The following is a 27,885-nucleotide window of genomic DNA, read 5'->3' on the forward strand; positions in this document are numbered from 1 at the left end:
ATAAAGGAAAGCGCTGCGTCCTTCACTGCCTCATCAGATGGCTTTGCTCTGCTTTGTCTGCCTGTCTGATTTCTGTCCGTGTGTCTGTCAGGTCTGCAGTGGAGCTGGATGGCTCGCAGCCTCTGGATCACCTGGAGAAGAGCGCGTTCAGGAAGGACGTCATCGGTGTTTTTTGATTCTCTCTGTGTAACGAGTGTGTTTGAGAATGAGTTTCTAGGAGTGTGAGAAACTTTAGAAGATGTTTGCATGTTTATTTGACCTGGTGTGAAGTGTGTGCATATAAAGGAGAGAGAGAGAGAGAGAGAGTGGGAGAGTGTGTATGGTGTTGCCCACGCCATTGGAAATGCTGGGGTGTCCAGCGAGGTTATTTTTGGATCAGTGACAGCGTGTCAATGGCTGCAGATGCGTCGCAAAGGAAGGCTCTGAGATACCAACAGACCCTGGTAGGTCTTTCCCAAATCTTCCTTTACCTGTCTGTCTGTCTGCTGTTCCCTCTGCCTCTTAAAATGTCTCTTCCTTTCCCCTCATTTCACGCCCCTCCACCTGCTTCTCCCTCATCCCTGCATCTACCCACCTGTCACTTAGTCTGCTCCAACCATCCTTTACTTCCCCATTTTCTTTCTCCCCTACCTTTCAGTACTTTCAGTACTACCTCCTGGTCATCTATTTCTTGTTACCACATCATTTCTTGTCCACCAGCAGTGCTCGCTCTCTCTCCTCCTCCATTCTCTTCTCAAAGAAGAGAATCTTCAACTTAATGACAACTTTATTAGTACAGCCCTCAAACACATTCACAGTCCCCGCTGCTTTCACACCGCCCACACCACAAAACACTGAGTGAAGGCGATAAATGGAAAGTCATCCCTGCAATAATCAAGGATTTTATTAATTATTTTGACACCAGTCTCCTACTTGATGCCTGGCGTTTGACTATTATTGTTTTTGGGTACATTTCGTCTTTGTGACTATGTCCATCTTTCATCCGTGCTGCCGCCTTGTAAAGTCATTGCTGTTTTCATGTGCTGGTGGATATAAATACCTACTGTATATTCAAGAAACCCGAGCAGACAGGTTAGACCTACGTGTTGAGATGAAGTCATGTCTCCATATCATCTAGTTCATCTGTTTAAATGCTCATCCTGAATGTTGGTCAGACCCATCATGTCTGTTTTTTTTTGTTTTTTTTTTTACTGTTTTCATCCAATCACACCTGCTCTAAGGTCAAAAATGACTCACAGCATCAGATTATCTTCTCCAGCGACTGATTTGAAGGATTGTGGCAATGTGCAGGATTTTTAAAGGTCATTTTCTGCAGAGTTGAATGTGAATTACAAGACCAGAGAATGACCGATACATGAGCAGCTGGGGTGTGTATGTGTGTGTTAGAGCAGCCTGAGCAACTGACAAAATGCGGGGGAGCAGTGACTGTCTTTTCCTTCTCCTTCCTCTTCTCCTCTGAGACGCTGGACGATGGCCCAAAGCAAATCTCTAATTCCCAGCCCACGTGGAGCCCCTCTGGGCCCCACAGGTCAGATATAAATAAGAAATCTCAATTAACCACACTATTTACAGGCTTAATGTCTCCCTGAGAGGTCCCACATCTCTCAGGTGTGAAAGCTGTGATGGTGTCTGTGTGTGAGAGAGGAAATTAGAGCCTTGAAGGATTTGAAGAGTTTATGTGTAGAGCTGTTAATAGATCGTCCTAATATAATTTGTTTATTGATCAGCAGCAGGATATAGTAGTGTATATTTTCAGGGTGATGGTTTAGCTGGCTCACAGATGCACACTATTGCTGCAAGACGATAATGTCTGTGTTTGTAGTGTTGACCCAGTAAGCTCTCATCTGCTTGTAGTAACTCTAGAAAAGATATACATTTTCCTTGAATGAAAAGCTCCATTTAGACCCAAGTTATTATTAATTGATCCTTCATTAGAGGCCAAACAAAGCTGCTGGAACCCAACTGTAACTCTCAAGATTCTTCTTGCTCTTCCTTTTTCTTCTTCTTGTGCCCTAAAGGTATCTGTCTCAGACACTGTAACAGCTACAGCTATCTAAATATCTGTCTGTATATCTGTCTGTCTAGCGATCTAGATATAGATATGGATATAGATATAGATATATATAGATGGTGGCACTGTAACAACAAACTTATCTATCCATATCAGCCACACCCAGTTAAGTGAAGTCTGTTTACCCACTACTCCTCCTACAAATTTTAAGCATTCAGCATCAAAATCAGCACATATCATATCTGGACCAGTCTGGAAAAACGATTTTTAATCTTCAATATGGTTTTGAATTAAGACATTTTTAAAAGCTTCGCTGTGCAGTCCTGGGTTATTCTGCCTCTAGGTGGCGCCACAAATGCGAAAAGCTCATGTGATGGGCAACATGGATTCATAAGAAATTCAGCTCAGTTGATGCAAAGTGGGTATGGCTTATTTCAATGAATCTAAATGTCCAAAACTCAAAATAAATAAATAAATAAATAAAAGCATCCGTACGTTTGCCGTGGAAACTGTTTAAAAGCACTCAAAAACACATCAAATCATTACACACTGCTGGTTGTTAATTAAAAACATTGTTATTATTGTAGCTACAATAAGGAGACACATAAGGAAAAACTAAGGTCAGGAAAAGTCAGTCACAGCCAGCAGTTTCTAAATGTTTTCCACAAAATTCAGCTGTTATTAGTCTTCTAAACAAAAAGCTTTCTTCTGATTTGCTAACTGTCCACCATTACCCAACATCTGACCAATTAGCAAGGAGCCATATCATTGGCTTATCAGTAACTCCACCTCAAAATCTGGCCAATTGCCACAAAGTCATGTTCTGAACATGCAGTGATCACACTGTCTCATATTCCTAACATACGCACGCAGGACATACAGGCCCCCCCATCCTGTGTTTATCCTTCACAGAACATCTGTTTTTCATCTTGCCTCACGCAGTGGGGCCTCTTTTCCAGGTCACTGTGACACAGAAAATAGAAGTAGAGAATATATAGACCTAAGTAAAATGATGACCGATGATTTTACTTCCACACGTTCTACAGAGCTAATTTTTTTTCATCTTGTCCACTGATGCGTTTGTCTCACTATGGTCAGTTCAGTTGCTCAGTGTCGGATCAAACATCACCAAATTATTTGACAATACACCTGAAAACAATGGACTGATGTATGATTTTTTCAGAATTATATCACCAACATTTTGATTGTTGTTAGCGTTTTAAGGTTGAACAGACATAAATATCCCAGCTTTGCATGTGATGTCATGTCTCTCCAGTGGGGCAGTTTCTCAGTCCCCTCCTCTGTGTTCAGGGTTTGAATCAGGTGACCGAGTCCTGCTTGCAAACAGTGCGTCTATTCACTTAAATAAGAAACAAGCATCCAAGCACTCGCCATCTGCTCAGCATTATTCTCTACATGTGTTGAATTGTTTTGCACTGACTGAAAGGTTGCAGTAGTAATTAATTGATGTGTAGAAATTGAACTCTCTCTCTTTTCGCCCTTTAATTAGTACAAACAAAGCGTTATGTAATGCACACTTGGCATGAAGTGCAACATTTCTGTCACAGACTTTTGTTAAGCTTATAGTTGAGTCATTTGTAATACATTTGGTGTTGACAGATTGTTGCTTTCCTGTAATTAGTAACTATTTGCATAATTCTTTTCAGGAAACTTCTTGGAAATGTTTAACAAATGATCTGGAACTTACGGGCCCGTATAACATTACATTTTTGTTTTGTTTTTTTGACAAATTTAGACCAGGTTTAACACAGACGTCTCAATGTCTTTTGACCTGCAAATCACTAAATTATTGCTTGCTGGGTTTGTAAGGTTGTGTTAATTACTTCCAAGTCACACAGCTGCTGTTGACCCTTGACCTTAACAAAGAGGAAGCCCCCACTGTGGGCTTGTGTCACACTGACAGACACACTCCGGCAGGGTGGCGAGAACAGATAGCAATGTGTGTGCACACTGTATCTTTGTGCTTGCTTTGATACAGCACGTCGTGTGTTACATTTTATATGATGGATGTGGTTAAAAATGAGGTTGTGTGAGGAGACGAGTCTCGATCTGTGAGAATGTCAACATCAGTGAAACAGATCTCATAAGTCTCAAATGTTACAGGCTACTAAAAGGGATAATGTTCACCTGCCAAATGTCGCGCAGACTGGAATGACTGGGATGTAGACGATTAAGCCATTAAATTTCATATGATATCGCAGTCACTTGATGTGTCTTTTCAATTACAGAGGTGGCAATAATGTAATGATTAAACGATTAGTAGTTACATCAGTAGTTACACGATGAAACGCCACGTTAGCGTTGCAAAATAGCATCGATAACTTGTCATTGTTTTTGTGTAAAGGTTAAAGCCCTCCATCTGTCTGTACAACAGGCCTCCTGGGAGAGATGGGCTGAAAGAGATAAACAGCGTGAGAGAGGGAGAGGTGCGGAGAAGTGTGTCAGTGAACATTGGGTCACACTGCTGCTAAATTTATCCACGAGTAAGGTTTCACCTCAGGGGTGGGGGTTGGATGGATCGGGACAAGGGGTGGTGAGAGGGAAAGTTTCAGGGGGAAGAGTGAGGGAGAAAGGTGAAAGGCTGCACACAAGAGTTCAGTCGGAGGTGAGACAGCTCGGAAAAGAAAGTACAAGAAAATCTGTTGGTGGCGTCGCACGACAGAAAAATCTGATGTGTGTTTGTGCCTTACAGGGATATGCAACTGGACAAACAAATAAAACACTAAACTGAATATAAACCAAGGTCTCGTTTCTCAAAAGCATCTCGTGGTTAAGGTGATATGAGCAAATTCGCTTCCAACGGGACTAAGATTGTTTTTGCCTTGAGAGATGTGGCCCAGAACACAAGAGCCAGCAACACACACTTGGTTGCAGCTGCTCAAAATGAGTGCAGAAATGTGTTTTTCTGTCTCTTAGATCAATTTGAAGCCAGTCAACTGAACTGCAAATTATTTAGAGAAATTTAAATTACATACAATACAAATTGATTTAAGTTGGTTTCAAAATGACAGCAATATTTCTGTGTTGCATTGAAATTTGGATTATAATTGGGGTTTAAGGTGCTCACAATGTGATAAACGGCAGACATTTTATCGTGTCGTAGCAGGACAAACGTGTAGTTAATAACATTAACGATGGCTGCATTTACTTTGGTGTGCAGGTTTCGGGGTCCTGGTGTTATGTATGTTGGCTCGCTGGTTTTGCTTAATGGGACACTTAGATGAAGCAGAGCGGTGATTAATTTTACACCTTTGCTTCTCCTGCCATGACAAGTCAAAATGTCTGCGGTAAAAAGGCACTACATCAACGCTGCTTTGAGTCTGAGCAGGGACCTTTGCTGTAAGTCTTTCCCTCTCTTTTGCCTCATGTGTTGTACATATATGAAATCGACTCAAATCAAGCACCATAATGCTCAAAAAATACTTAAATGAAAATGTAATACTGGTCAAACTGTGTACTAAGTCTGGCTGTAAGAGGGAGAAAGTTTTAAAATGAGGTTTGGAACATTTCTCAGGTTTTCAGGCCAGGTGTTCCTTGCTGCAGTGAAACTGAAAGGTGCTTCCATCCATCAATTTTCTGCCTGTTCAACTTGCTAACAGGGGGCTGGAGAGTATCCCAGCATGCACCAGATTACAGACAAGGAAACACCCTGTACAGGCCACCAGTCTATTGCAGGGTAAGGCAAAACCAGATTATTTACACTCCATTTGCCAGTTGAAATTGAAATAAAATGGTGTTATTTTCAGCTGACATCAACACTGCACATTCAGGGCCAGTGGTAGTTGCAGGTGATAAAGTATCCAATCCCAACACACACACAGTTAAAACACTACAATCCACCAAACTGACTGGACTGACTGAGTGGGCCAGTTAACAGCCAGACAAATGCAAACAGCTACCTTCAGCACTCTGGTCCCCAAAGACCCAGAAACCACATGAGAACCACTGGGTCACAACAGAACAGTCACTGACCCAATTTAGGCCCCACAGCTAGAGAACAACATGACTACATGAAGGTAAAGAGCAGAATCCAACTGATGAAACAGCAAGCCGATATGACCTGCGGATACTGACTTATTCAAAGAAATCAGTGCAGGTCGTAATCCATACTGATGTTGGCTGTAAGAAGGAGAATATTTCTAAAACTGGTGAAAGTTACAGAAGATTTGGAGCATTTCTCATGCTTTCAAGCAGTGTTCCACTTACATATTAGTGGATATGCACCATACAAATGTTTTATAGGCTGCATTTAATGTATTTGTCTTTTATTCATAGTTTTCATGCCCGTCTAAGATTTAAAATTCACTGTCATCTTTCAGAGTAAAATTTATTTCTCTACTGTAAAACAGCTTGCATCGGCACATATTTTTATCATCGCTTCAACTTAATCTTTAATAACCAAATTTCAGCGTTCACTGGCAAAAACATTTGTTTGTGGACAAAAAACAAATGTTAGCCAAAAAACATGATACTGAATGCTGAACCAGAGCCCAGCCAGGCTTTAGGAAAGCATGTTATCTATGCTGATGGCACTTAAAGTACAGTTCAGTATTACCCACTATATCCCACACAATGTTAATACGGCTATGGTCTCCACTAAGCAGGTATTATTTTCATACCTTAAGCTTGTGTCCTGCCTGCCTGGTATCATTTATGATCCTGCTGCAGGAATCTTCTGGATCAACCGCCTGACTGAGAATCCACCCCTCTGAATTAAGAGCTGCTGACAATTTATTGTCAAGCCTCAAGTGTCTGTATTAACCTCTACTGCTTTGCCCTTGTGTGTGTGTGTACGTGTGTGTGTGTGTGTGTGCGCGCGCGCCTGTGTGCGTGCGAGCATGCTACACTGACCATACCTGTCAGGTACTGGGGGTCTACACTGCATGGAGGCAGGTAGCAGGTACAGTCTGTGTCCGTCACACTGGCAAAGACAGGAAAGGGCAGATGTAAGACAAAGATATCCAGAGTGGGAATTACAGTATATGAAAGACACACAGGAAAGTGAGCAGCGACCTGCAGGAGGAACGGCTGAAAAGATGAGGGAGCGCATCAACACCTTTGAAACAGTTCTGAATATAGATCAATTCCTGGTAAGGTTTACTATCTTACATACTGAAGTGTTTTCTTCCTTTATGTTGCATCAGGTTTTGCAAGGATTGAAGCATTCATGACTTAAAAGAGAGGTAGAAGAAGGCTACTTTTGGACCATCTCTAACATGTTTATTGACTTTCAATTTTAAATTTCATGTTGTGACATTACTTATTACAGGCAAACCAGGTTTACAAGGGATCAAGGGGCCTCCAGTCACTTTTTCCTGGATTACTTGGTGTAAAGTTAAACTGTGGGCTCATGCATAACACATGGAAGTTAGTTTGGTTTATTTTTCTCTTTTGGCTGTGCCGACATGCCTTAATTAGAACATGACAGCTTGAACAGTGTTCGGACTAGGCATGGAAATGTTATTGTGCTGGTTAATTAGTGTATTCATATGGAGACTTGTGCTTGTATGTGTGCGTGTGTGTGTACGTGTGTACATGTGTTGGTTGGGAGGGAGGATTGAGAGTATGTGTGTGTGTTGGGGGGGTAATCTCTTGATCTATCTGTCAGTGAGCGGGTCAGATTTTATCATTAACCTTGTGCTATGGGACAGGACTATAGTGTTGTAAGGCCTCACCACACACACACACACAAATACACACACAGAAACATTAATTTAGCACGGTGATAAGCACACACAAACACAAACTTAGCATGCTAAAGAAGCAAGACAAACACACACAGATATTTATGAATATGCAGTGCTGACTCCCTCTCAGGAGGGATGCAGGAATGTGCTGTTATTTTTTTTAATTAACTCTCAATGTCACACTGCCCTTCAACCTCGGCATCTATTAGCAGCTCTCACTGTGACTGAAGCTCTCCCTCTCTTTCCCTCTGCAAGCCTGTTTCTCTTTTTGTTGTTCGCAGTTTCTTACCTCTTGAATTTCTTGTGTTTCACAGTTCTAGGTGTGTCACCTTGTTTTTTCCTCATACCTGTGGAGCTATTTATCCATCTCCACTGTTACACGCTGGCTGTATATCTGCCTTCTCTTGAATATAACGGAACTAGATGGCAGTTAAAACTTAACAGCAATGTCTCAAAAATCATGAGCTGGTCACTCAAGATAATCCACAGACCTTATTGTGAGCAAGTTCATAAAGGAACTTTTTTCTCTCTACTGAACTTCACCCACCAACTCTATCACTGCACAGGAGGAAGCGTGTATCCACACATGAATGTAAGCATCAATGGCATCCTCCTCGGGTGAGCCGTAATGTTAGCTATCAGTATCTGTTAGCTATAAACTAATCTCCATAAGCTAGCAACGTCAGAGCAGGGTTAGGGGAGTAGGTGTACGCTTTCTTCTACGCAGTGATACAGTTGATGCCTCATGAAGGGCGAATCCATGAATGCATTTTAAGCTCTTGACAGCCTGCTAGCCTAATTTAAAACGGGATTTGTATTGCTAACAAAGCCAAGGGAGGAATGGTTTACGTTTTTTCATCCAACGGGAGTGCAATAACCACAACATTAGAGGCTTTCAGTAGAGCACAAGAAACTAATAACGAGCGGTGTGAGTGTCAACGCCTGACTACGCTCATGTGTCTGTAGAGAGAGGAAAGTGCAGCAAAATAGTAACAGCCAAGAGGGGAGGCAGGGAATCTTGCTGAGAGCAAATTAGTGCGAGTAGAGAAGGAAGAGGGGTATGGAGAGGGTGATATTTCCTCTGGTGTTCTTGAGTGGGAGTCGGAAGGTCATTCCACAGCTGGAGAGTCAAACAGTGGCAGCAGCAATGTTCAAAAGCGTGTGAAAGTTGGGGATGTGAAGGTGGTTGCTGATGTCATGTTTCGGCCCCGTGTGGCACTGATGGACGTACAAGGTTATGTGGTGACGCAAAGGTAAACACAAGTTTGAGAGATGGAGTCAGCAAAGTCACCCGATGCGAATGAATCACAGCTTTCAATGTCTCTCTCACACTGTCAGTCTCTTTTTGTCTCTGTCCCCCTTTCTCAGATTTACTTCCATTATGACAATTCAGTGGACTTTTACTGGCAATATATGAACATTGCAGCTAATTATGTTGCTACAAGAAATTTCAAAAACTCATCAGTGTTTCCTAGATTTCAAGGTGATGTACTCAAATTATTTTTTTTATCCAACCAACAGTCCAAAATACAATCATAGAGAAAGGCAGTAACTCCTCACACGAGACTAGAAAGCTCACCAGACTTCTGTAGCCCACTCTTTGTCTCTACTTGAGGGTAGCAGCTCGAGGCTACGTTAGCTGCTACTAGCATAACTCCAACTGAACTGTGGTAATTACTGGGTAATATAGGTGGCAGGTACTGTCGAATGACGATATGTGATGACTACCAATTGTGAGTCCAACAATCTAATAGAAATGCAATGCTATATTGTAGTAGCTATACTCTTAATAGAGTCCATTCCTAAATAATTTCCATTTTGCCATTTGAAATAGCACCTCTATGTGACAGCCTAAGTTAGCTGACTAGCTAGCTAACTGGTCAGCTCACTGTTGCTAACAGTTAGTTTACTAGCTAGCTAACTAGCTGACAGTGTTACATGACCAAGTAAAGGCAGAAAGTTCAAACAAAATGCTATATACGATGCTATTCTTTGGCCACTTAAATAAAAGTACTGTTTGACTGCATGTTCACGTTGTAAAACTATCAAGCAAGTAGAGAGCGCAAAATTTAAACCAGTCACAAAAGCTGCTGCTAGGACACTGATAGTAAAATAAATGTGATGCTAATGACTGGGATAATACAGAAATACATGAAGAAGTTATTTACAAAAACACACAGGAGATGCTGTTGTTAAGCAATTTATTATAAAATATAGTTTGTAGGAATGACTGTTTTGCTATCTTTAGACTGTAATCTCCTGGTTGTCCTTTTTGTTGTGGCATTGGCAGTACAGTGTTTAAATAACTAATCTGTCCCTCTCTGTGAGCGGTGCACAGGTTCCTCTTGTTGCTGTCCCTGGTTTTGATGGCGCCTGGTGCCAGCGCCTGTTTGATGATGTTGATGGATTAGTGCTTTGGTGTTAATGTGTAGTGCAGCGGTGGTGAGGTTGCCTGCAGCATAGGACAGGAGACAGAACAGGGACAGAGCTGCTACCACATCATGCTAAAGACAACTGATGAGGAACAGGCAGGATCACCAGAGGCTCCATCTGGTCAGGTGGTGGAGGGTTATCTTTTTATTCTCTGCTATTAATGGCAAGGTCCTGTGATCTTCTGCGTCTTCTTTCTTTAATCTCCACAAGTTATTTTAGTGGATCTGTTTACATATTTTGATTGATTTCTGTTTTCCGACTCTATCTTAAATGGGTTGTTTGTACAATGCAGTAACTGTTTGTGCCTCTCACATTAGATGAGGATGGATGTATATTATAACAATATATTATATTATAGGAAAATATTGAACATCTATAGTGTATAGGCTATACAGTATATTAAACACAGGGTTGTATTTTTATAAAATTTGCTCCAATAGGATTTTAGCCAAATTCTTCAAACAAATATCTGATGGACCAACAAAAACTGCATTTAATTCCTTAATAAATAATTTTTAGTCAGCAGCTGTCTTTATTATAATTCCTTTCACATGTCATTTTCTGTGCGGAAAACTCAAGACATTTCACAGCTTGCTGTTTTCAATTGCTGTGGTCAGGTTCTTTTTGTGTTATTAAAAAACACAAATCATTTTTACATGTGAGTCAGCTCAAATTTAAATCGTATGTGTAGCCTCTGCTGTTTTGCAGCACTTTATTGGATTTAAATGCATCCAGTACTAGAAAAAGCAATGATAATAAGAGATCAAAAGACAGTATAGTTTGCATATTTTCCTATGTGTCTTTCCACACCAGAAACAAAGACAATGCATCAGAGTTTTGTCAGACACTTTTTGTAGATAATTCATCTATTTTACATGGAACAGCCAAAGAATCACATCCAAAACATTTGGACAACTCAGCTAATGATAGGTAAGTTTTCTAACCCAAAAAATGACTTTAAATCCTTTCCTGCGACCTGTGATTTTAACTCTTCCACATCATTGTTTGGCCCTTAATAGCAAACCCCCACTATTCTGGCAGCGAACAAAGGTAAAACAAACAAATGGAAGTAATATTTAACTTTTGTATAATGTGAAATAATTAAAACTGGGAATAGCAGTGGATGGTTACATCAAGGCTCATAGAGGCTGTTAGCGGTGTAGCATTCTTCTGAATAACAGTTTGTGGTTCGTAGTATTTAGTGAGGTTTAAAATAACTTGCTATGTGATTTAGAGGCATTGAAAGTTTTCAAGAGCCTTTAACAGTGTAACTGCTGGCCAGGCCACCTGCTATGTGCTGTATCCGTGTATTAATTATAAACATCTACATCAGTCACTTTGTCATGCAGTTGTAGTGACTCATGTATTACCGTGGACTGGTTGTGTAAAGCAGTTTTTCTGTGCTTACATTGAAGGAAATCGTACCAAACCCAGATTACACTAACTTGTCTCTGTCATACAGTAACTGTTTCAACATTTTCCCATCAAATGAGACTGTAGATTGTTGTTGCAGCTTTGTTTTATTGTTGGTGTGGATGTAATTATGGGCAGTTTGCTAAGCTCCCGCTCTGGTCCTCTGGTCCTGGGCCTCATGGCTGGATGTGTCAGCACTCCTCTCCTGTGTGAACATGAGACAGAAATGTGTGGCAGCCAGCCATCCTTATGATTTAGCCTCTTGCTTTACTGTGTGGTGGGATGCATGTGATCTGTAGGTTTCAGTTGCACATCGTAGCTGCACCTGGATCTGCAGTATTTTACGGCTTCTATGGCTTTAACGAGTGCCCTGCAAACTGATCACGCTGGATTACAGAGTGTCGTGTTTTCTGACCGAGTGTGTGTGTGTTATTGTGTGTGTGCATGTGGTTGTAGGTGCAAAGTGCACACATAGTGGGAAGGGGAAGATGTGGAATGTCCTCTCTTCCAGGATCTCTTCCTCTGGCTCCTCTCCAGCCCCTGCCTCCTCTCAGGGAGGGGTTTTTCCGATCTCAATGCCCGTTTTGTCTATTTCTGTCTGCCAGGGTATTCAGGTTGGTGTGTATCCCTTACACACACGCCGCACATTCCCCATCTCTTTCTTGTTATCTCAAGACTCTTCACACTGGATCTAGTTTTATCCTTCTCCCCAGTCTCAGTTGTCAGAGGTATTTCTCCTTCTCTCTCCTCTCTTCTTTTCCCCTCTCTCCTGTCTGACATCTCGTTCTCCTTCTCTACAATCCTTTGAAGGCCCAAGAAACATATGGTTTCTATTGACTTGTTGATTCAAAGTGATTGTCAGTGTTTCCTCTTGGTTACAGCTGTACGGAGAATACAGGGAGCAGCTGGGAAACTTTGCCCGACGGGAGGCTGCCCGATTGCTGACAGAGAGACAATGGAGGAGACGGGCGGGGGACACCACAGCCACCGGCCGCAAAGGGCACGGCCGGAGGTATCATCATCATCATCATCATCATCATCATCAACCCATGGCCTTGGAGTCGCATCACAGCCACGCCTCTTCTACCAAGAAGCCTCGTCACTACTCCAAATGCCAAGGTGACCAGTTATTCTGTTCCAATGCTTTACGGAAGATATTCCAAGAAGATGCAGATTGTGGTGACAGTTTCCATAGTCATGCTTTGTGCACATGTGTCAACCGTGAAACAGAGGTGGAAATTAACAATACACCTTTACTTAAACTAAACACAATTTTGAGATGCTGCACTTCACTCTTCACTGTTTTTTTGTGAAACCTCATACTTTCATCGCACTACATTCTAGAGAGAGCAGCATTTATCTGATAGCTTCAGTTACTGATTACTTGGCACATTATGATTTTACATGCAACACGATGAGCTCATAAAATATGATGCACGGCTATAGCTGAATTAGGCTGCCACACAGAACATGAGGCAGTTGGACTTTACACCACCTGGAGGTCATGAGTCCTTTAATGGACCCCACCCTTACCTACAAGAACAAAGTATCTAAATTTATTTATTTTGTTCTTTGTATTTTATGCATCACTCATCTGGTCATATTTTCTGTCATTTTTATTCCCCAACACAAAGTTCTAAATGCTGGTTTAAAGCCTTCTCCACGCTGCAGTAATACAAAAACTGAATGTTTACATAAAATGGGTAAAACAGCATGTTTGATACCTAGTTCAAGGACTGAATTGCATTACATTGTGCAGGTATGCTTAATGGGGTAATGGAGTATTACAAAGCCTGTGCTCAGGTGATATTTTTGCTTCCTATTCAGTAATCGTATTTAATATCCAAACTTTGTTCCAGACTACAAAATTCTAACAGACAGCCTGTATGAGAAAATGGGTGGGAAAAGGTTGAAACCTGTATGAGAAACTGGGTGGGAAAAGGTTGAAAGTCATACTGTAGGCAAGGAAGTCTAATTAAAGAGTTGCATTGTGGGAAGTGTAGGATCCAGTATTTTGGATCTTAATCCTAATATAAGAGGTTCAAAGTCAGTCTACCTCACGACTGTGCTGAGATGTAATGACTGTGCTGATCTCTTTGCTGTTTTTTTCCCCGAAAACATTTTATTTTTCTACCACCAGTGAACTGTGCTTTAAATTCTCATGTTCCAGAGTTTGCATACATCCTTTGTAAATTTAAAAAAACACAATCTTTTCAGTTCATTTTTTACTTTACCTCTGTGATGAACTATAGCGTCATCGCTGTGCCCCTAACCGTGTTGAATGATTCCCTCTCAGGCATTTTTAAAATAACTGACAGTAATTAAATCAAGCGATAAATGGACTGAGGATGGATCATTTCATCTCTCTGTCCCAGATTGTTTGGCTCGTGTGCGGCGGTATATAGTGACCAAGATGGGGGAGGACTGGATTTTTCTGGTTCTTCTGGGACTGACTATGGCTCTGGTCAGCTGGAGCATGGACTACGCCAGCGCCAAGAGCCTGCAAGGTAACACAGGCCAAGGTCATAGAGATTATTACTATTAGATCTGCAGTTGATACGATTCTGGTTTCCATTGTGAGTAATTGTTTAGTTTATACTCCTGTGTGTAATGCACTATTTCTGTACTCTTTTCTCTTTGTATTCCTGTCATTTTTCCATCTTTCAGCCTATAAGTGGATACATGGGGAGCTTAAGGGCAATGTGCCACTCCAGTACCTTGCCTGGGTTACCTATCCCATGATCCTTGTCACGTTTGCCTCGCTCTTCTGTCACTTGGTTTCCCCACAGGCCATCGGTAAGCTCTCCATCACCTGTCAGCCTCTGTTACTCTCTCTCAGCATCTCCGTTTTCCTCTTTTTACCTTGTTTTGCCTGTTGTAGGATATTTCTTTATTTACTGCACTCAGCATCCTTTCGCCCAGATTCCTTGTCTCCATCTGTTTCTCCAGGTTCTGGTATTCCTGAGCTGAAAACCATCCTGAGAGGCGTAGTGCTGAAGGAATATCTGACCCTCAAAGCCTTCATCGCTAAAGTCATCGGGCTGACTGCTGGCCTGGGCAGTGGGATGCCAGTTGGCAAAGAAGTAAACAACCCCCCCTCCCCCCTTTTCACCTCTTTACTGTCTGTTCTCCTCTGTATCTCTCCCTATCCATTGATCGAACATCATTACCATCATCCTCCGTCCCTTCTTTTTTCTTTCTTCACCTCTCTTTCTCTCTCTCTCTAAACTTGGATGATAATAAATCATCTTCTGTCATGTCTTCCCTCTCTCCCTCCTCTCATGGGATTGAAGCAAATTATTCAAGTCCTCAGCAAAGGAGTATATTCATTTTCTGCATTACAGTAGCAGGGCAGCTGTCACATCCAGCAATTATACAGTGATTTATCTGTTCTGATACAACATGTCCCAGTTTAGACTGCCTGTTTTACAGACAATAGTCAGTGTCCGTGTAGATAACACTACATGTCGCTCATCTGTGTCAGTGATTTCCTCCCGTCACCTCCAGGGTCCATTTGTCCACATTGCCAGTATCTGTGCCGCAGTGCTGAGTCGATTCATGTCCATCTTCTCGGGCGTCTATGAGGTAAGCTGAGGCCCTGACCAAAACAGACTGCATTACCCATAAGCCTCATGTCCTCACAGTCAATGCAGTAACGAAGTGGAATGCAGTATTTCCGTTATAACATACTTTGTTGTTGTCTTTGGTGTAATTACAGGGTTCCCACAGGCCCTTAAAATCTTCATTTTTAGACTTGATAAAATCAGTTGTTTTGAAGGCTCAAGGGATGACATTGTTTGTTAGTTTGTCAGTCAGTTGATCCAACGCTTTGATGGTGAGAAATATCTCCACAACTGTTTCGTACAAATACTCATGGTCCCAAAGTAACAGTATCCTAGTGAGTTTTCATCTAGCGCCATCATCAGGTCAAAGCTTTCATTTGTCCAGTGTTTTGAATATTTTGACATCACACTGAGGATGCTGAACATCAGCATGTTATCATCGTCAATGTGAGCGTGTTAGCATGCTGACTTTAGCATTTAGCTCAAAGCAGCACTTAGTACAGTCTCACAGAGCAGTGAGCACCCGGCTGTAGAATCATAGACTTGTTTTGAAAATGGTTGTATGACCTAGAAATAAAACATACAAATTCCATCAGCTCTATCAACATTTTTAAATGAATGACCATTTTCTTCACTTGACAATGTATGAAATTACAACTGAGGCCTGTACAGTGTTTGAGTTTGCCAAACATGCCAACTTTGAGCCCTTTAAATTCATTGTGAAGGTCCTTGAATTTGATGAAGAGAAAGTGGGAACCCTGTGACTGTTGTTGTACCTCATCTGTCTCTCTCCCACCCAGCTCACACCCTCCCCTCCCTCTTTCTCTTGAGTCTTTGTTTTGGCTCGCCCCCTCACACCTCGTCTGTGTTTGTGTCTCACTGTATTAATAGTGTGATGGTTATGTCTGGCATGTGTATTAACAGTGACCTCCCATATCCCTGTCTCCCCGTTTCCCTGCTGTCTCTGTCTCCACCTCCCTGTGGCTTTCTCATTCATCCGTGCTTGTTTGTGTCCCCCTGCCCCCATCTGTCTCCACCCTTGACCCTTAACCCCAGAATGGCACCCATAACCAGGACCTCTTGGTGTGTGCGTGTGCCGTGGGAGTGGCCACCTGTTTCGCTGCCCCCGTGGGAGGCAAGTCCCACCCAGCTCCTCCCCTTGACTCACTCAGGCACAGGTCTCCAGTCAGCTCTATCCTCCTGAAATAGCATCAACACGTGGGGGTTAAATCTGACCTCAGACCAGTGCCTTCCATTACAAGTGATGAATTAAACTGCATGTTTAAACATGCAGATTAGCCTGGCAATTATTCTACTTTAGTTTCTACTTTAGAGGAATATTTCAACATTTTGTGAGAGACACTTTCTTTGCTGCCGAGAGGAGGAGGTCGATACCTCAGGCTAGAGCCAGCAGGCAATCGTCTTAGTTTGGCATAAAGACTGAAAGCAGGAGGAAAGCAGTTAACGTGACTCTGTCAAAAGGTAAAAAAAATCTATCTACCTGGACCACTAAAGGTCTAATTAAAGCAGTGTTTATGTCATATTATTCAGACTGTAATTATGTGCAGTCCTGTGGGGAAAACCGTTCATGTCTGTCACCAAGATGAAATTCTGAGTCAAAGATATTAAGAATTTCTTTCCACTTGGCAAAAAGAAGTGTCAACAAACCGCTGGAAACATGGCTGCAAAGCCTCCATCGCTGGCAGTTCTATCTAAATGAAATCCAATATTAACTCTAATAGAATCAATTCACCTAATCTAGGCTAACTGGAGACTTTCCTGTCCTTCCCATTCTGTCAGTATTGTGTGAATGTAGCACACCATGTGGCACACTGTGTGTTAAAACCACAACTTTGAGTTTTAACATGTCTTTTCCCCCAGTGGATTAAACAAATGAGTTTTAATTTAGGAATTTTAGAGGTGCTGGTGAACATTTTTTTCTTTTACCTTCAGACAAAGCCAGGCACTTTCCTTCTTCTTCCAGTCTTTATGCTAAGATAAGCTAATTGACTCCTGGCTCTAGCTTCACATTTTGTGTACAGACATGAAAATGGTATCAGTCCTATCAGTCCTCTTATCTAACTTGTGGAAGGACATTTTCTATAAATGTCAAACTGGTCCCCTGAACCTTATCTCAGACCGGTGTCAGGCATCAGCAGCCATGAATTCATAGTGAATGAATATTTATCACAGATTAGCTTCCCAGCAATACTGTCCAGTAGGTGAGCCCTGGATTATAAGGTTGTCTCCGCTTTCAGGCTTTTTCTAAAGTAATGAGCTTCAGCGTTTTTACCATTTCAATGCCCAAATTTCTTATTAAGTCACATGTTAAAAATATGTATTCTCTAAAAGAAATGATGCAACACAGATCATAAAAGACCCTCCATAAAAGTTACATAGAACCTACATTTGATTCAAGGTCATGAATAATCAGTGGAAATACTTCATGTCTGCTACCCTTAATTTTCGGTCTGCAATCAGCTGCAGGGATCTGTCTCTATGGACGATGTGACCACTCGCTTTGTTTCCTGATTGCTTAATTGCTTCCTCTAAGTCTGATTACTCTCATTGGCATGTGCATCCTCTGCTTTGTATTCTCTTGGCATGACCCCCCCCCCCCCCTTCCCTTCTCTATCACTTTTTTACCATTCTTCAGTGAGCATTATTTATTCACTTTATTCCATTTTGCTTCCCCTCTGTCAATTCTCCCCCTGTGGTTCCCCATTACGTCCTCTCCACCTTGATCTTTTATTCTCTCTTCCTCCAACTCGCTCTCCTGTCTTTCTGTCTACGCTCTTGTTCCTCGTCACCTTCATTTTCCCCCTTCATCATCTCACACCTTTCATCCCTCTTTGTCTCTCTCATCCTGTTATTTCCCTCTTGTTTCTTTCCTCTCCCCCTCTGTTTTCTGTGTCAGTAGAACCCTTATGGTTACACAGATATTCTGACTGTTGGCTGTGCGGTGGGGGTGGGATGCTGTTTCGGCACTCCATTAGGAGGTACTGTACAACTTCCACACTGCCTCATATAATCACACTACTGCACCAAACATCCGTCTGTACTAGATCATACTGCGCTGAGGCTGTGCCTGTACTTTCTGAGTACCAACTGTGTCACTAGCACAGGGTATCAAAAACTATCCACTCCAACTATCCACCATCTAAAGTTAGTCTTATGTCTGGAAGGTCAGACTGTGACGGCGATACTTACAGTTTCTATATGACCTGAAACATATATTTGCAATTTCTGGTCATTTCTTGTCACTTATTTACACTGATACTATCAGGTCTATAATAAAATGTCAATATATTGGCCAGGTCAACAGTGGAGTGCTGGAGGCATTTTCCTTTAATCAACAGCAAATTAAATGGCTGCAACTTACCGACAACCTTTGAAGTAATTTTTAGTAATGATCGCTTTAAATGTTCTGCTTTTGTGCTGGCTTTCTACAGCGGAGAACAAATCACCAATGGAAATTGAACTGTCGGTCAGATGAAACTAGAAATATGAATCGGTCAACTTCCACTTTGGGGAATTGTGACAGACATTTTTCTTTATTTTCTGATATGTTATAGAACAAACTATTATGGAAATACTTGTTAGTTGCAGCTCCACTTAAAATCTCTCAATGTGCAGAAGTCTACAAACATCCCTTAAAGTACATAAAGCCAAAAAACATTAATAACCCAGTTCTCAATCGCAAGAAAAAGAAAAAACAGTTGTTAGTCCTTAAATATTTATTCCACTGTGTTCAGCTGTTTTCGTCTTGCTCAGAATAATGTTTCTGATGGCTCTAATGTTTATTTTATTGCTTCACATGCTGATTATGGCCCTGTGTGTGTGTGTGTGTGTGTGTGTGTGTGTGTGTGTGTGTGTGTGTGTGTGTGTGTGTGTGTGTTTGGTTGTGTTCTAGTGTGTGTATTCTCTCTCTGTGGTTCTCCCGTTGTGTATAATTACACCCTCAGCTTAAACTGTTTTTGGACTCATTCTGCTTATTGAACTCATTTCTGTCTCCTCTCTGTCTCCCCGCTGCCCGTCTCTGTCCTTCTCTCACCCTCCTCTCCTGCTCCTCTTCCTCCTCTCTCATTTCTCACACTGTCCATCCTCATTTCTCCTCTCCTCTTTAATCCCTCCTTTCCCTCTGTCCGTCCTCCTCTCTCTCTCTCGTCACCACCACCAGGAGTGTTGTTCAGTATTGAGGTCACGTCTACCTACTTTGCGGTGAGGAATTACTGGCGGGGATATTTTGCCGCCACATTCAGCGCCTTCATTTTCAGGGTGCTCTCTGTTTGGAACAAGGATGCTGGTGAGGAGCAGAGCACACACACATGCTCGCGCGCGCGCGCGCGCGCACACACACACACACACAATGTTGTAAAACACTGCTGAAGTAGCATTTTATGGAAAGTAGCTGAATATGACAGCTAAGTAATATTTGCTTCTTTAGATAAACCAGAAATGTTTCAAGTCATCACCTACAGTATATCCACAATCCAGCAGCACTACTATAATGAAATACACTAAACTCTAAATCCCTGCACCCTATATTTCCTTTATTTTGTCATCTTCTTACAGTTTATAATACTACTGTCCAAATATTAAGTTTTAAGTACTAGATTGAACTCACAGAGGGACGTCATTCAGATTATTTAATTTATAAACGCATTCATAAATGCACTTTTGCAATATTTCCAAATATGCAAAAAAAAAAGAAAGAAAAGAATGAAGTGTTTCCAGACACAGCAGGCAGCAAAAAAGCTCTGTTAAATCCACTGTACATTACAAGACTCAGCACCAAACAGCTCACCTAGAAACTGCTGCACATAGTGTAGCATTTAGCAGCTAAAGAGGTTGAGAACAAAAATAGAGCTAAAAGAGAGTGAAATTCAAACTTTAGTTCATCATTTATACATGAACACGACTCCAATGGGATGATGATGTCGCTCTGTGTCTGTTTGATGTTGTGTTCACAGCCTCCAAGTATCACCATAAAAACAGTAATGCAGGTTTCAGGTCCAACAAAACATGTTTAAAAAATGCTTTAATCTCTGTTGGATAATGAATAGAAGCCTTTTTGCTCTCTTTCGATTATATTTTTCAGTCCTTTCTTTGATTTTAGCTTGTGTAGGAAAATGAAACTGAGCACAGTTGAGCGATTAAGATCACATATTTGTTTGATTTCATAATTAGCTTAGTTTGTGATTTTCTTTTTCTGTTTCCTTCAGTCACAATCACAGCTCTCTTCAAAACTAACTTCCGGATGGATTTCCCCTTTGACCTGCAGGAGCTGCCTGCATTTGCAATAATAGGGTGAGGATGTTAAAGAGTACGTGTGCATGTGTGTGTTTGGAATTGTACTGCATGTCCTTTTTGTATCTGTTTTTGGTCTCCTATAGAAATCGCACCCCAGTGTATTCTCCCCAGTACATTTGGTGTCTATGCATGTCCAATAGTTTTCTTAAACTTTGTGCAGGCAGAACAGTAAGAACAAGTTTCTTCTCATGTTTTAGGATCTCATGTGGCTTTCTGGGGGCGTTTTTCGTCTACCTGAACAGACAGGTGGTTCTTTTCATGAGAAGACCGACAGCGCTAACACGCTTCCTAACCAAACAGTGAGATCCCAACACACACACACACACACACACACACAAACACACACAAACAGGACCATGTACTCCCTGCTGCTGTAGATTAATGAAGCACTCGGCTCTTAGACTACAGTGCTTCTGGTAGCAGACATTGTTCCAAGGAACTCAAACCATTTGTGCATTCAAACCCAATTCCTCTTAATGTATCTCAGCTCCACTCTCTGAACTCATCAGTCTCACAACACTGGCCAGGACAGCAGCAAAGCCTTAACAACCTTTCAGCCAGTTATTCACTCAGTGTGGAGATTCACTTATCCTCCGAGACTCAGCAGTCAGGGAACATTAGTCTCCGCCATTAGAGAGAGGCGAGCAGCAGCACCAGGAGAGCCGTACAATCAGTGGTGGTACGCACTCGTACTGAGACAGTTATTTCTGTTACAAGCATCACTTATTATGCCATGTTGGAGGTTTCTGATGATACACTGGGCTTCCTGTTAATGGCTGTGTGTGTGTGTGTGTGTGTGTGTGTGTGTGTGTGTGTGTGCGTGCTTGTGTGCGCCTAGTCGATTGATCTATCCAGGTGCAGTGACACTGATCATCGCCACCTTGACATTTCCTCCTGGATTTGGACAGTTTATGGCTGGAGAGGTGAGACTGAATCAATCTCACACTCTCTGACTTCTTATCGATGTGTGTTCTTTCTGAAAAGGTGCATCATTGAGTATGGATCATGTGTTTCTGTCATGTTAGGCCGTACACAGAAGCAAAGAAAGTCTTTAATCTTAGTCTTTAGAAGCAACTCAAAGGGGACCTCCAGCGACTTTACACATCAAAGTCTGTTTGCTTGGGGACTACCACTGGAGTCTTGGGGAGCTCTACTGCATATGTGAACTAAGTTGTATAAAACTTTTTGTGTCTCCAGAGGGACCTGTGTGAACTCTGATAAATTGCCTCAAGTGGTGTCACTTGAGTCAGTGTCGATTGGAGCTGAGACTACGAGACTGAAAATAAAATAGACCGCAGGGTGTGGACTTAGAAAGAACTGAGCTTACCAGACCTCTGTAGCCTGCTCCTCTGCTTGATGCTACAGCTCAAAGCTATGTTCGTCACTAGCATAAGAAAAATAGAAATGCTTGGAAAAATAGAGATGGTGTCTCTGGTTCTGCTCGGTAGCCCACGTGTTCAAGTTCAAGTTTGAATTTGTCATATTGAATTGACCAAAATCAATCAATTGGATCCAAGCCGTCTGAACATTAGCCACTTTCTCCCTGACTATCTGAACAAATCATTAAAATCAAGCTTTTTTAGTCTGTACAACTTGAAAGTACCACTCCCACTTTAACTAGTAGTGATTTAGTTTTAGTTTGTACCCCTCTTTTATACATGATACATGAAGTGTAGGCAGTGTATATTCATATTTTTTGTCAGACATCAACAGGATAAAATGAGTATTTTGTTTATTTATAACTTTTTTTCATTTCAGTAAAGTTTTGGGAACTTTTTTCTTCACTGAATCTGTAATCCAGTTTCTGGCTGTACTGTGGGATGTGAAATGTGCACAAGTGCATTTTTGAAAAATGTGTCCCCTCTGGCAGCTGATGCCCAGGGAGTGCATCAACTCCCTGTTTGATAATTTCACCTGGACCAAAATCTCAGGATCTCCTCTTCCGCCCGGCCTGGGTCGCTCATCTGCATGGCTCCATCCGCATGTTAGTGTCTTCGTCATCCTCCTCCTCTTCTGCGTCATGAAGGTATCTCTCCCTCTTGCAGTGTACAGTAGGTGTTGCCTTGAAATACATGTGACAGCATGAAAAACCTCTGGGATTGGTCCCAATCCTACCTTGATCCTGTTTTTGTGCTGCAGTTCTGGATGTCAGCAGTTTCCACCACAATGCCCATCCCCTCGGGTGCCTTTATGCCAGTGTTCATATTAGGTAAGAGGATTTTGTAATGCGAGTGCAGTATCTCCTGCTGAGCTTCACTTCAATTTGTCTTTACCAGTGTGTCTTATCTCTCTCCTCAAGGAGCTGCTTTTGGTCGCCTCGTAGGAGAGATCATGGCCACTCTTTTCCCAAATGGAATCCTGTTTGATGGGATAGTCTACCGCATCCTGCCAGGAGGTTACGCTGTCATTGGTCAGTCTGCTAGTCTTAGTGCTGTACACAGGTTCCCATAGACCTTAAATGAATGACTTTAAGAGCGCTTGATTTTTTTTTTTGCCCAAACTTACCAGTCTCGACCTGTTTGTCCTGGCCTTTAAAATTTTCTTCCTCCAGTTTAAAGATGTCGATCTAGCAGCAGCTTGGAAGCAACTCCACCATTTTCTCTTGACTTGGTGGCATTAAGTCATTGAAAACTCTTAAATTTGCTGTCCAGCTCAGTATTGTAACCGTGCTCTGTGTTCACCGAAAAAATGAGTGGATTCCCTCTTAACTGGAGGTTATTTTGAGTACCATGTCACCTTGATACCTGTTATAGAAACAAATCTAATGTATTCAAGGTTTGCAGAAACATACAATGCCAATGTTATTCTGACAACTGGGCTGCATAATAAACAGGTTTGAAAATGAACTGATGTGACATGTATATTTTTAACAGGTGCAGAGAAATCAGATTGAGAAATAAAACTTCACCCTTACCAAATAAATTTCCTCTCACTGTTTTCCACCAGGTGCTGCAGCGATGACGGGAGCCGTCACACACACCGTTTCCACTGCAGTAATCTGCTTCGAGCTGACGGGTCAAATCTCCCACATCCTGCCCATGATGGTGGCGGTGATCCTTGCAAACATGGTGGCCCAGGGTCTGCAGCCTTCTCTCTACGACTCCATCATCCAGGTGAAGAAGCTGCCCTACCTGCCTGAGCTGGCCCTTGGGCACATCAGGTAAAGCTAAAACAATGAGAACCTATATTTTGAGTGTTTTCCATACAGCTGTCATTGGAAGACAAAAAGTATTTATAATAGTATCTCTGTATCCCCAGCAAGTATAACATCTTTGTGGAGGACATCATGGTGCGCAAAGTGAAATTCCTGTCTTCTCATTCCACCTATCGGGAACTGAACCATCTGCTAGAGACCTCGACTCTAAAAACTATCCCCCTGGTTGACTCTAAAGGTCCTGTGACTCACCGATATCGATGCTGCTTTCATGTCTGTCCTCTAAATGTGAAGCTACAACCAGGAGAGAGCTAGCTTAGCTCACTTTAAAGACTGGAATAGCTAGCTTTGTTGTCTTCAAAGGTAAAAAAAACAAAAACTAAAAAAACAACGTGCCTTCCAGCATCACTGAAGCTCATTAATTAACATGTTATACACTCCAGGAAATCGCTGTTCCTAGCCAAGAAATGGTCCCAAATATAGCCATAACAAATAAAAATTAACCTCCCCTTGTTTCCAGTCTTTATGCTAAGTTGAGCTAAACCCCTGCTGGCTGTAGGTTCATGTTTAGCATACAGTCATGAGAGTGGTATCAGTCTTCTCATCTAACAAATAAGCATATATCCAAAAATGCTGAAATATTCCTGTAACACTTCTATCTGCAGAATCCATGATTCTTCTGGGCTCCATCGAGAGGACAGAGCTTCAGGCTGTCTTTGACTGGTGGCTCTCACCAGAGAGGCGAGTGTTTGAAAGAGGTCAGAGTTCACCAGGCCAGGGCTCCAAAGTCAGCTGGGAGTCCTTCACCTTCGTAGATGAGGAGGGTGGAGAGGAAGGCGCAGACAAGGTAGAAAAACAAACCATGAATGAACTTACAGGAAGTAGTTTACCTTGTTAGCTTAAAAAATATATGATGCAGTTACCAGCCATGTTGTTCCCTCAGACTTCTCCAGTACAGGAAGAATGTAATGGGCCCATGCCGTCCCCCAAACCTCAGGAGCCCTCCACCAACCACACAGGCTCAGGTGACATGACATTTCCACTGCACATAAAGACAAGTCCACCCATCAAATGTCGCTTCCTCTCTCCTCTTACACGTGTTGCCATATCACGTCCCCAGACAAGCGCAAGCTGCCATCTGTCAGGAGGACCCTTCAGAGACTCTTCTCCTCCACGTCTTCGTCAGGCCAGACTGAAACTGAGGTATGCTGCTAAGATCAGCCTCGCATACTCATCGTTTTGACCCCAAAAGCTCAGAGCACATCACTGATCTTCTGTCGAGCTGGCAGTGACAGCTAAGACAGGGGCATCACTCCAACATGGCAGCTCCAGCCAACCTCACTAATGTGATGGGAGGGGTGTGACATGATGCATACATAACGGAGTTGACATGTTGTGCAGTGGGTGATGATATAAACCCACCAGGGTTCATCTTATCATCATCTGTATAGCTTCTTCAAATTGACTGACTGCCCAACCATCTATCCCTCGCTCTTTCTGTCCCCTCTCTTTCCTCAGGAAACCATGGCCCCTCCGCTGACTGACACCATGTCCCCAGAGGAGGTACTGTACCTTATTGATTCAGCATTCACACCACCAGAAATGAGACAATCGAACTGGTATACAAAGGAATCATTAGAAGCTCTATACACTCTGAGTCCATCTCTCTGCCCTGTGATTGGTTGATGCAGATCAAAGCCTGGGAAGAGGAAGAGCTGGGTAAACCAGTCGATATGGAGCAGATACGTATAGACCCCTCCCCATTTCAGCTGGTGGAAAGAACGTCTCTGCACAAGGTGACCACAGCAACACCTGGGTGACATTTCAGCACATGCAAACACCGATCATGCAGTTATATGTCCTGCACAATTACCAGTTCTTTTTTCCAAGCAGCAGAAGAATGCAGGGTCAACTTTTACTGCATGCTTGATTTTTTTTTCTTGATGCTAAGCTAAGCTAACAGCCTGTAGTTTAAATTTGTCCTACAGACGTGAGAGCGTTATCAATCTTACCATCTGACTCTTGGCAAGAAAGCAAATGAAAGTATTTCCCAAAATGTCAAACATCAAAACACAGAACCAAGTTAATTTTCACATTAGCCTCATTTACTTTCATTGTCTTTCTTCAGCATTTTAAAGGGGCCTATAAAAACAGCTGAAGACTTCTTCTTCAGTGGCTCCAGAAAATCAACCTGTTGCTAATGTGGTTGAAGTTCTGATTTGTTTGTTTGACCCGGTAACACAATCGTGCTGATTTGTTCATAAAGCTCCTTCAAATATTTGCCAGTTGCAGTAGCCATGCTGGTATTGTCTTCATTTATATTGGTCAGGGTGAGAATATCAGGGTGAGCCAATCAGAGGCAGGGGAGGGCAGGTCATTCCTTCGTCATCCAGGTACTGTAAAACATTCAGTTCATTGTTCACCAAAAAACATGAGCACGTTCAATGAACGCGCTCTTTCAGCACATTCATGCACAACCCTGTTTTTATGTCGTATGGATGGCAATCAGTGAGAGCAGAAAACTGAGAATTTTATCGTACAGCTTGTTCTCTGTCCATATGACCAAAAAGCTTTGAATCCCGAATCATGAATTTCATGCTGTGACTCATGCTATGCAGCAAAGCCATATACAGTATTTCCTCTTTTCCTTGTGTAGAAATTGTTTACGAGGAACAGTGCAGCCAGCAGAGTCCTGTCACACTACAACACGCTTAACACTGACTGGATCATGTTCTCCTTCTCTCATTACTCAGACCCACACTCTGTTCTCTCTGCTGGGTCTCAGTCACGCCTATGTCACCAGTATTGGAAAGCTGGTGGGTGTCGTGGCACTGAAAGAGGTAAAGTCACTTTTTGTCTCTTCATTTTTTGTCACCTCTCTTGGTTTGATCCGGTAATGTGGCATGACAGCGAGATGTGATGATCTCACATTGTGGGCAGTTGTTCTGTCACAGGGTGCATCATTCTTCACGCTCTGATTCATGCGGTTATTTCACTAACCGCCCCCAACTCATATCCCTGGATGTTCTCTTTAGTAATCCAACATTGTCCCTTCAGCACATGTTTCCTTGCTTTATGTGCTGCCTCTGTGTGTGTTTCAACCTCTTTCTCTTTGCTAACAGTTACAGAAAGCCATAGAGGGCTCAACTCGCAGCGGGGTGAGGCTTCGCCCCCCTCTGGCCAGCTTCAGAGACGCCAGCAGGAAAACCAAGAAGCACCAGCCTCCCTCATCCACCCCTTCCTCTCCCACGCGGGACAGAGACCTGTGGGGCGAGGGGAGCAGGAGGGAGGGAGAGCCGGTGAGGAAGGAGTCCAAGGAGGATTCCCGAGGGAAGGCATCATCTTCCCGAGGAGCTCCGGGGTGTGACACTGATTCCTCCTCCCCCATCAGTTCCGGGAGCCCCAGTGGCAGCTCTGCCACCACAAGAGGTGCAGACGGTGCTTCACAGGAACTCGCATCCCCCTCTACCTCCTCCCCTACCTCACCTTCACCCCCTGCCTCCCCTGTGTCACCCACCAGCCCTGTCCTTACACTATCCTCACTGCAGGAGGAGAGGGAGAGCGAGGAGTCAGATGAGCCCATATAGACTGGGTTTAGGACAAAAGACTTTTACCTTCTTTTGATTTCATTCTTTCTCGTCAGAGACAGAGCTGCTGTCCGGGTGGAGGAGTCGGGCTCACCCGCAGCCCTCACAGACATTCAGCTCGCAGTGAGCAGGACGAGCCTGTGCACACACAGCTCCTGAAACTTGTAGTGCAGGATATTTTTTCTACTCTTACGACAATCACACTTTTTCACTCAAAATCTCAGGTTCCTTCCTGTGTCTTTTGAACTGCAGACGGACAAACATGCTCAGTCCTTCGTGTCACTAATGTTCAATGTCCATCCATATCTTGGAGATGTTGAATGTAGCTGCACATCATATATCAATGTCTGTTAATTTCATGAAGTACCTTTGATCAAAAATTAACTGACAGCAATGAATTGTATGTTAATGAAATAATATATTGATGAGGACTTAATTAATTTGACCTAGAGGCCAAAGAGATCATGCATTTAATGTTTACTGATTGAGGTTAATTTTAAATTCTAACTTCCATATATCATATATTTGCTGTATGGTAAATATTCAAATCATTATTACCAGTCTGTAATTTTTAAAGAGAATAAATGTTAAATTTGTCTGCTAGCTTATTTTAATTATTTACAATAAAAATGACAATCAGAAGAAAAACTGGAGTCATGCTAGCAGCTCTGTGAGGCTGTATTTAGGCACAGCGCTGGTGATT

General features: G+C 42.4%; 1 protein-coding gene across 1 annotated transcript; it reads left to right on the forward strand.

The window, feature by feature from the left end:
• The first annotated feature begins 349 nt into the window (after positions 1-349).
• Positions 350-27,749, forward strand: LOC143324811 (chloride channel protein 1-like). Its single transcript, XM_076737553.1, has 23 exons — positions 350-443; positions 12,447-12,684; positions 13,941-14,072; positions 14,233-14,361; positions 14,515-14,648; positions 15,073-15,150; positions 18,049-18,127; positions 19,309-19,434; positions 20,354-20,438; positions 20,639-20,740; positions 21,280-21,364; positions 22,312-22,467; positions 22,581-22,650; positions 22,741-22,851; positions 23,388-23,601; positions 23,700-23,833; positions 24,261-24,442; positions 24,539-24,620; positions 24,716-24,798; positions 25,114-25,158; positions 25,287-25,391; positions 26,349-26,435; positions 26,718-27,749. The coding sequence occupies exons 1-23, from the start codon at positions 393-395 to the stop codon at positions 27,180-27,182; spliced, it is 2,973 nt and encodes a 990-aa protein (XP_076593668.1). The 5' UTR covers positions 350-392; the 3' UTR covers positions 27,183-27,749.
• Positions 27,750-27,885: the final 136 nt, after the last annotated feature.

This window comes from Chaetodon auriga, chromosome 8 (assembly GCF_051107435.1).
Source record: "Chaetodon auriga isolate fChaAug3 chromosome 8, fChaAug3.hap1, whole genome shotgun sequence".
In the NCBI taxonomy this organism is placed as follows: domain Eukaryota; kingdom Metazoa; phylum Chordata; class Actinopteri; order Chaetodontiformes; family Chaetodontidae; genus Chaetodon; species Chaetodon auriga.

Bases quoted from the DNA above. Each gene is read 5' to 3' on its own strand.
- LOC143324811 (XM_076737553.1), top strand. From the start codon at position 393: ATGGCTGCAGATGCGTCGCAAAGGAAGGCTCTGAGATACCAACAGACC. The intron at 18,128-19,308 runs GTACTGTACAAC...CACCACCACCAG, and splicing joins TTTCGGCACTCCATTAGGAG to GAGTGTTGTTCAGTATTGAG. The intron at 22,468-22,580 runs GTATCTCTCCCT...TTTGTGCTGCAG, and splicing joins TCCTCTTCTGCGTCATGAAG to TTCTGGATGTCAGCAGTTTC.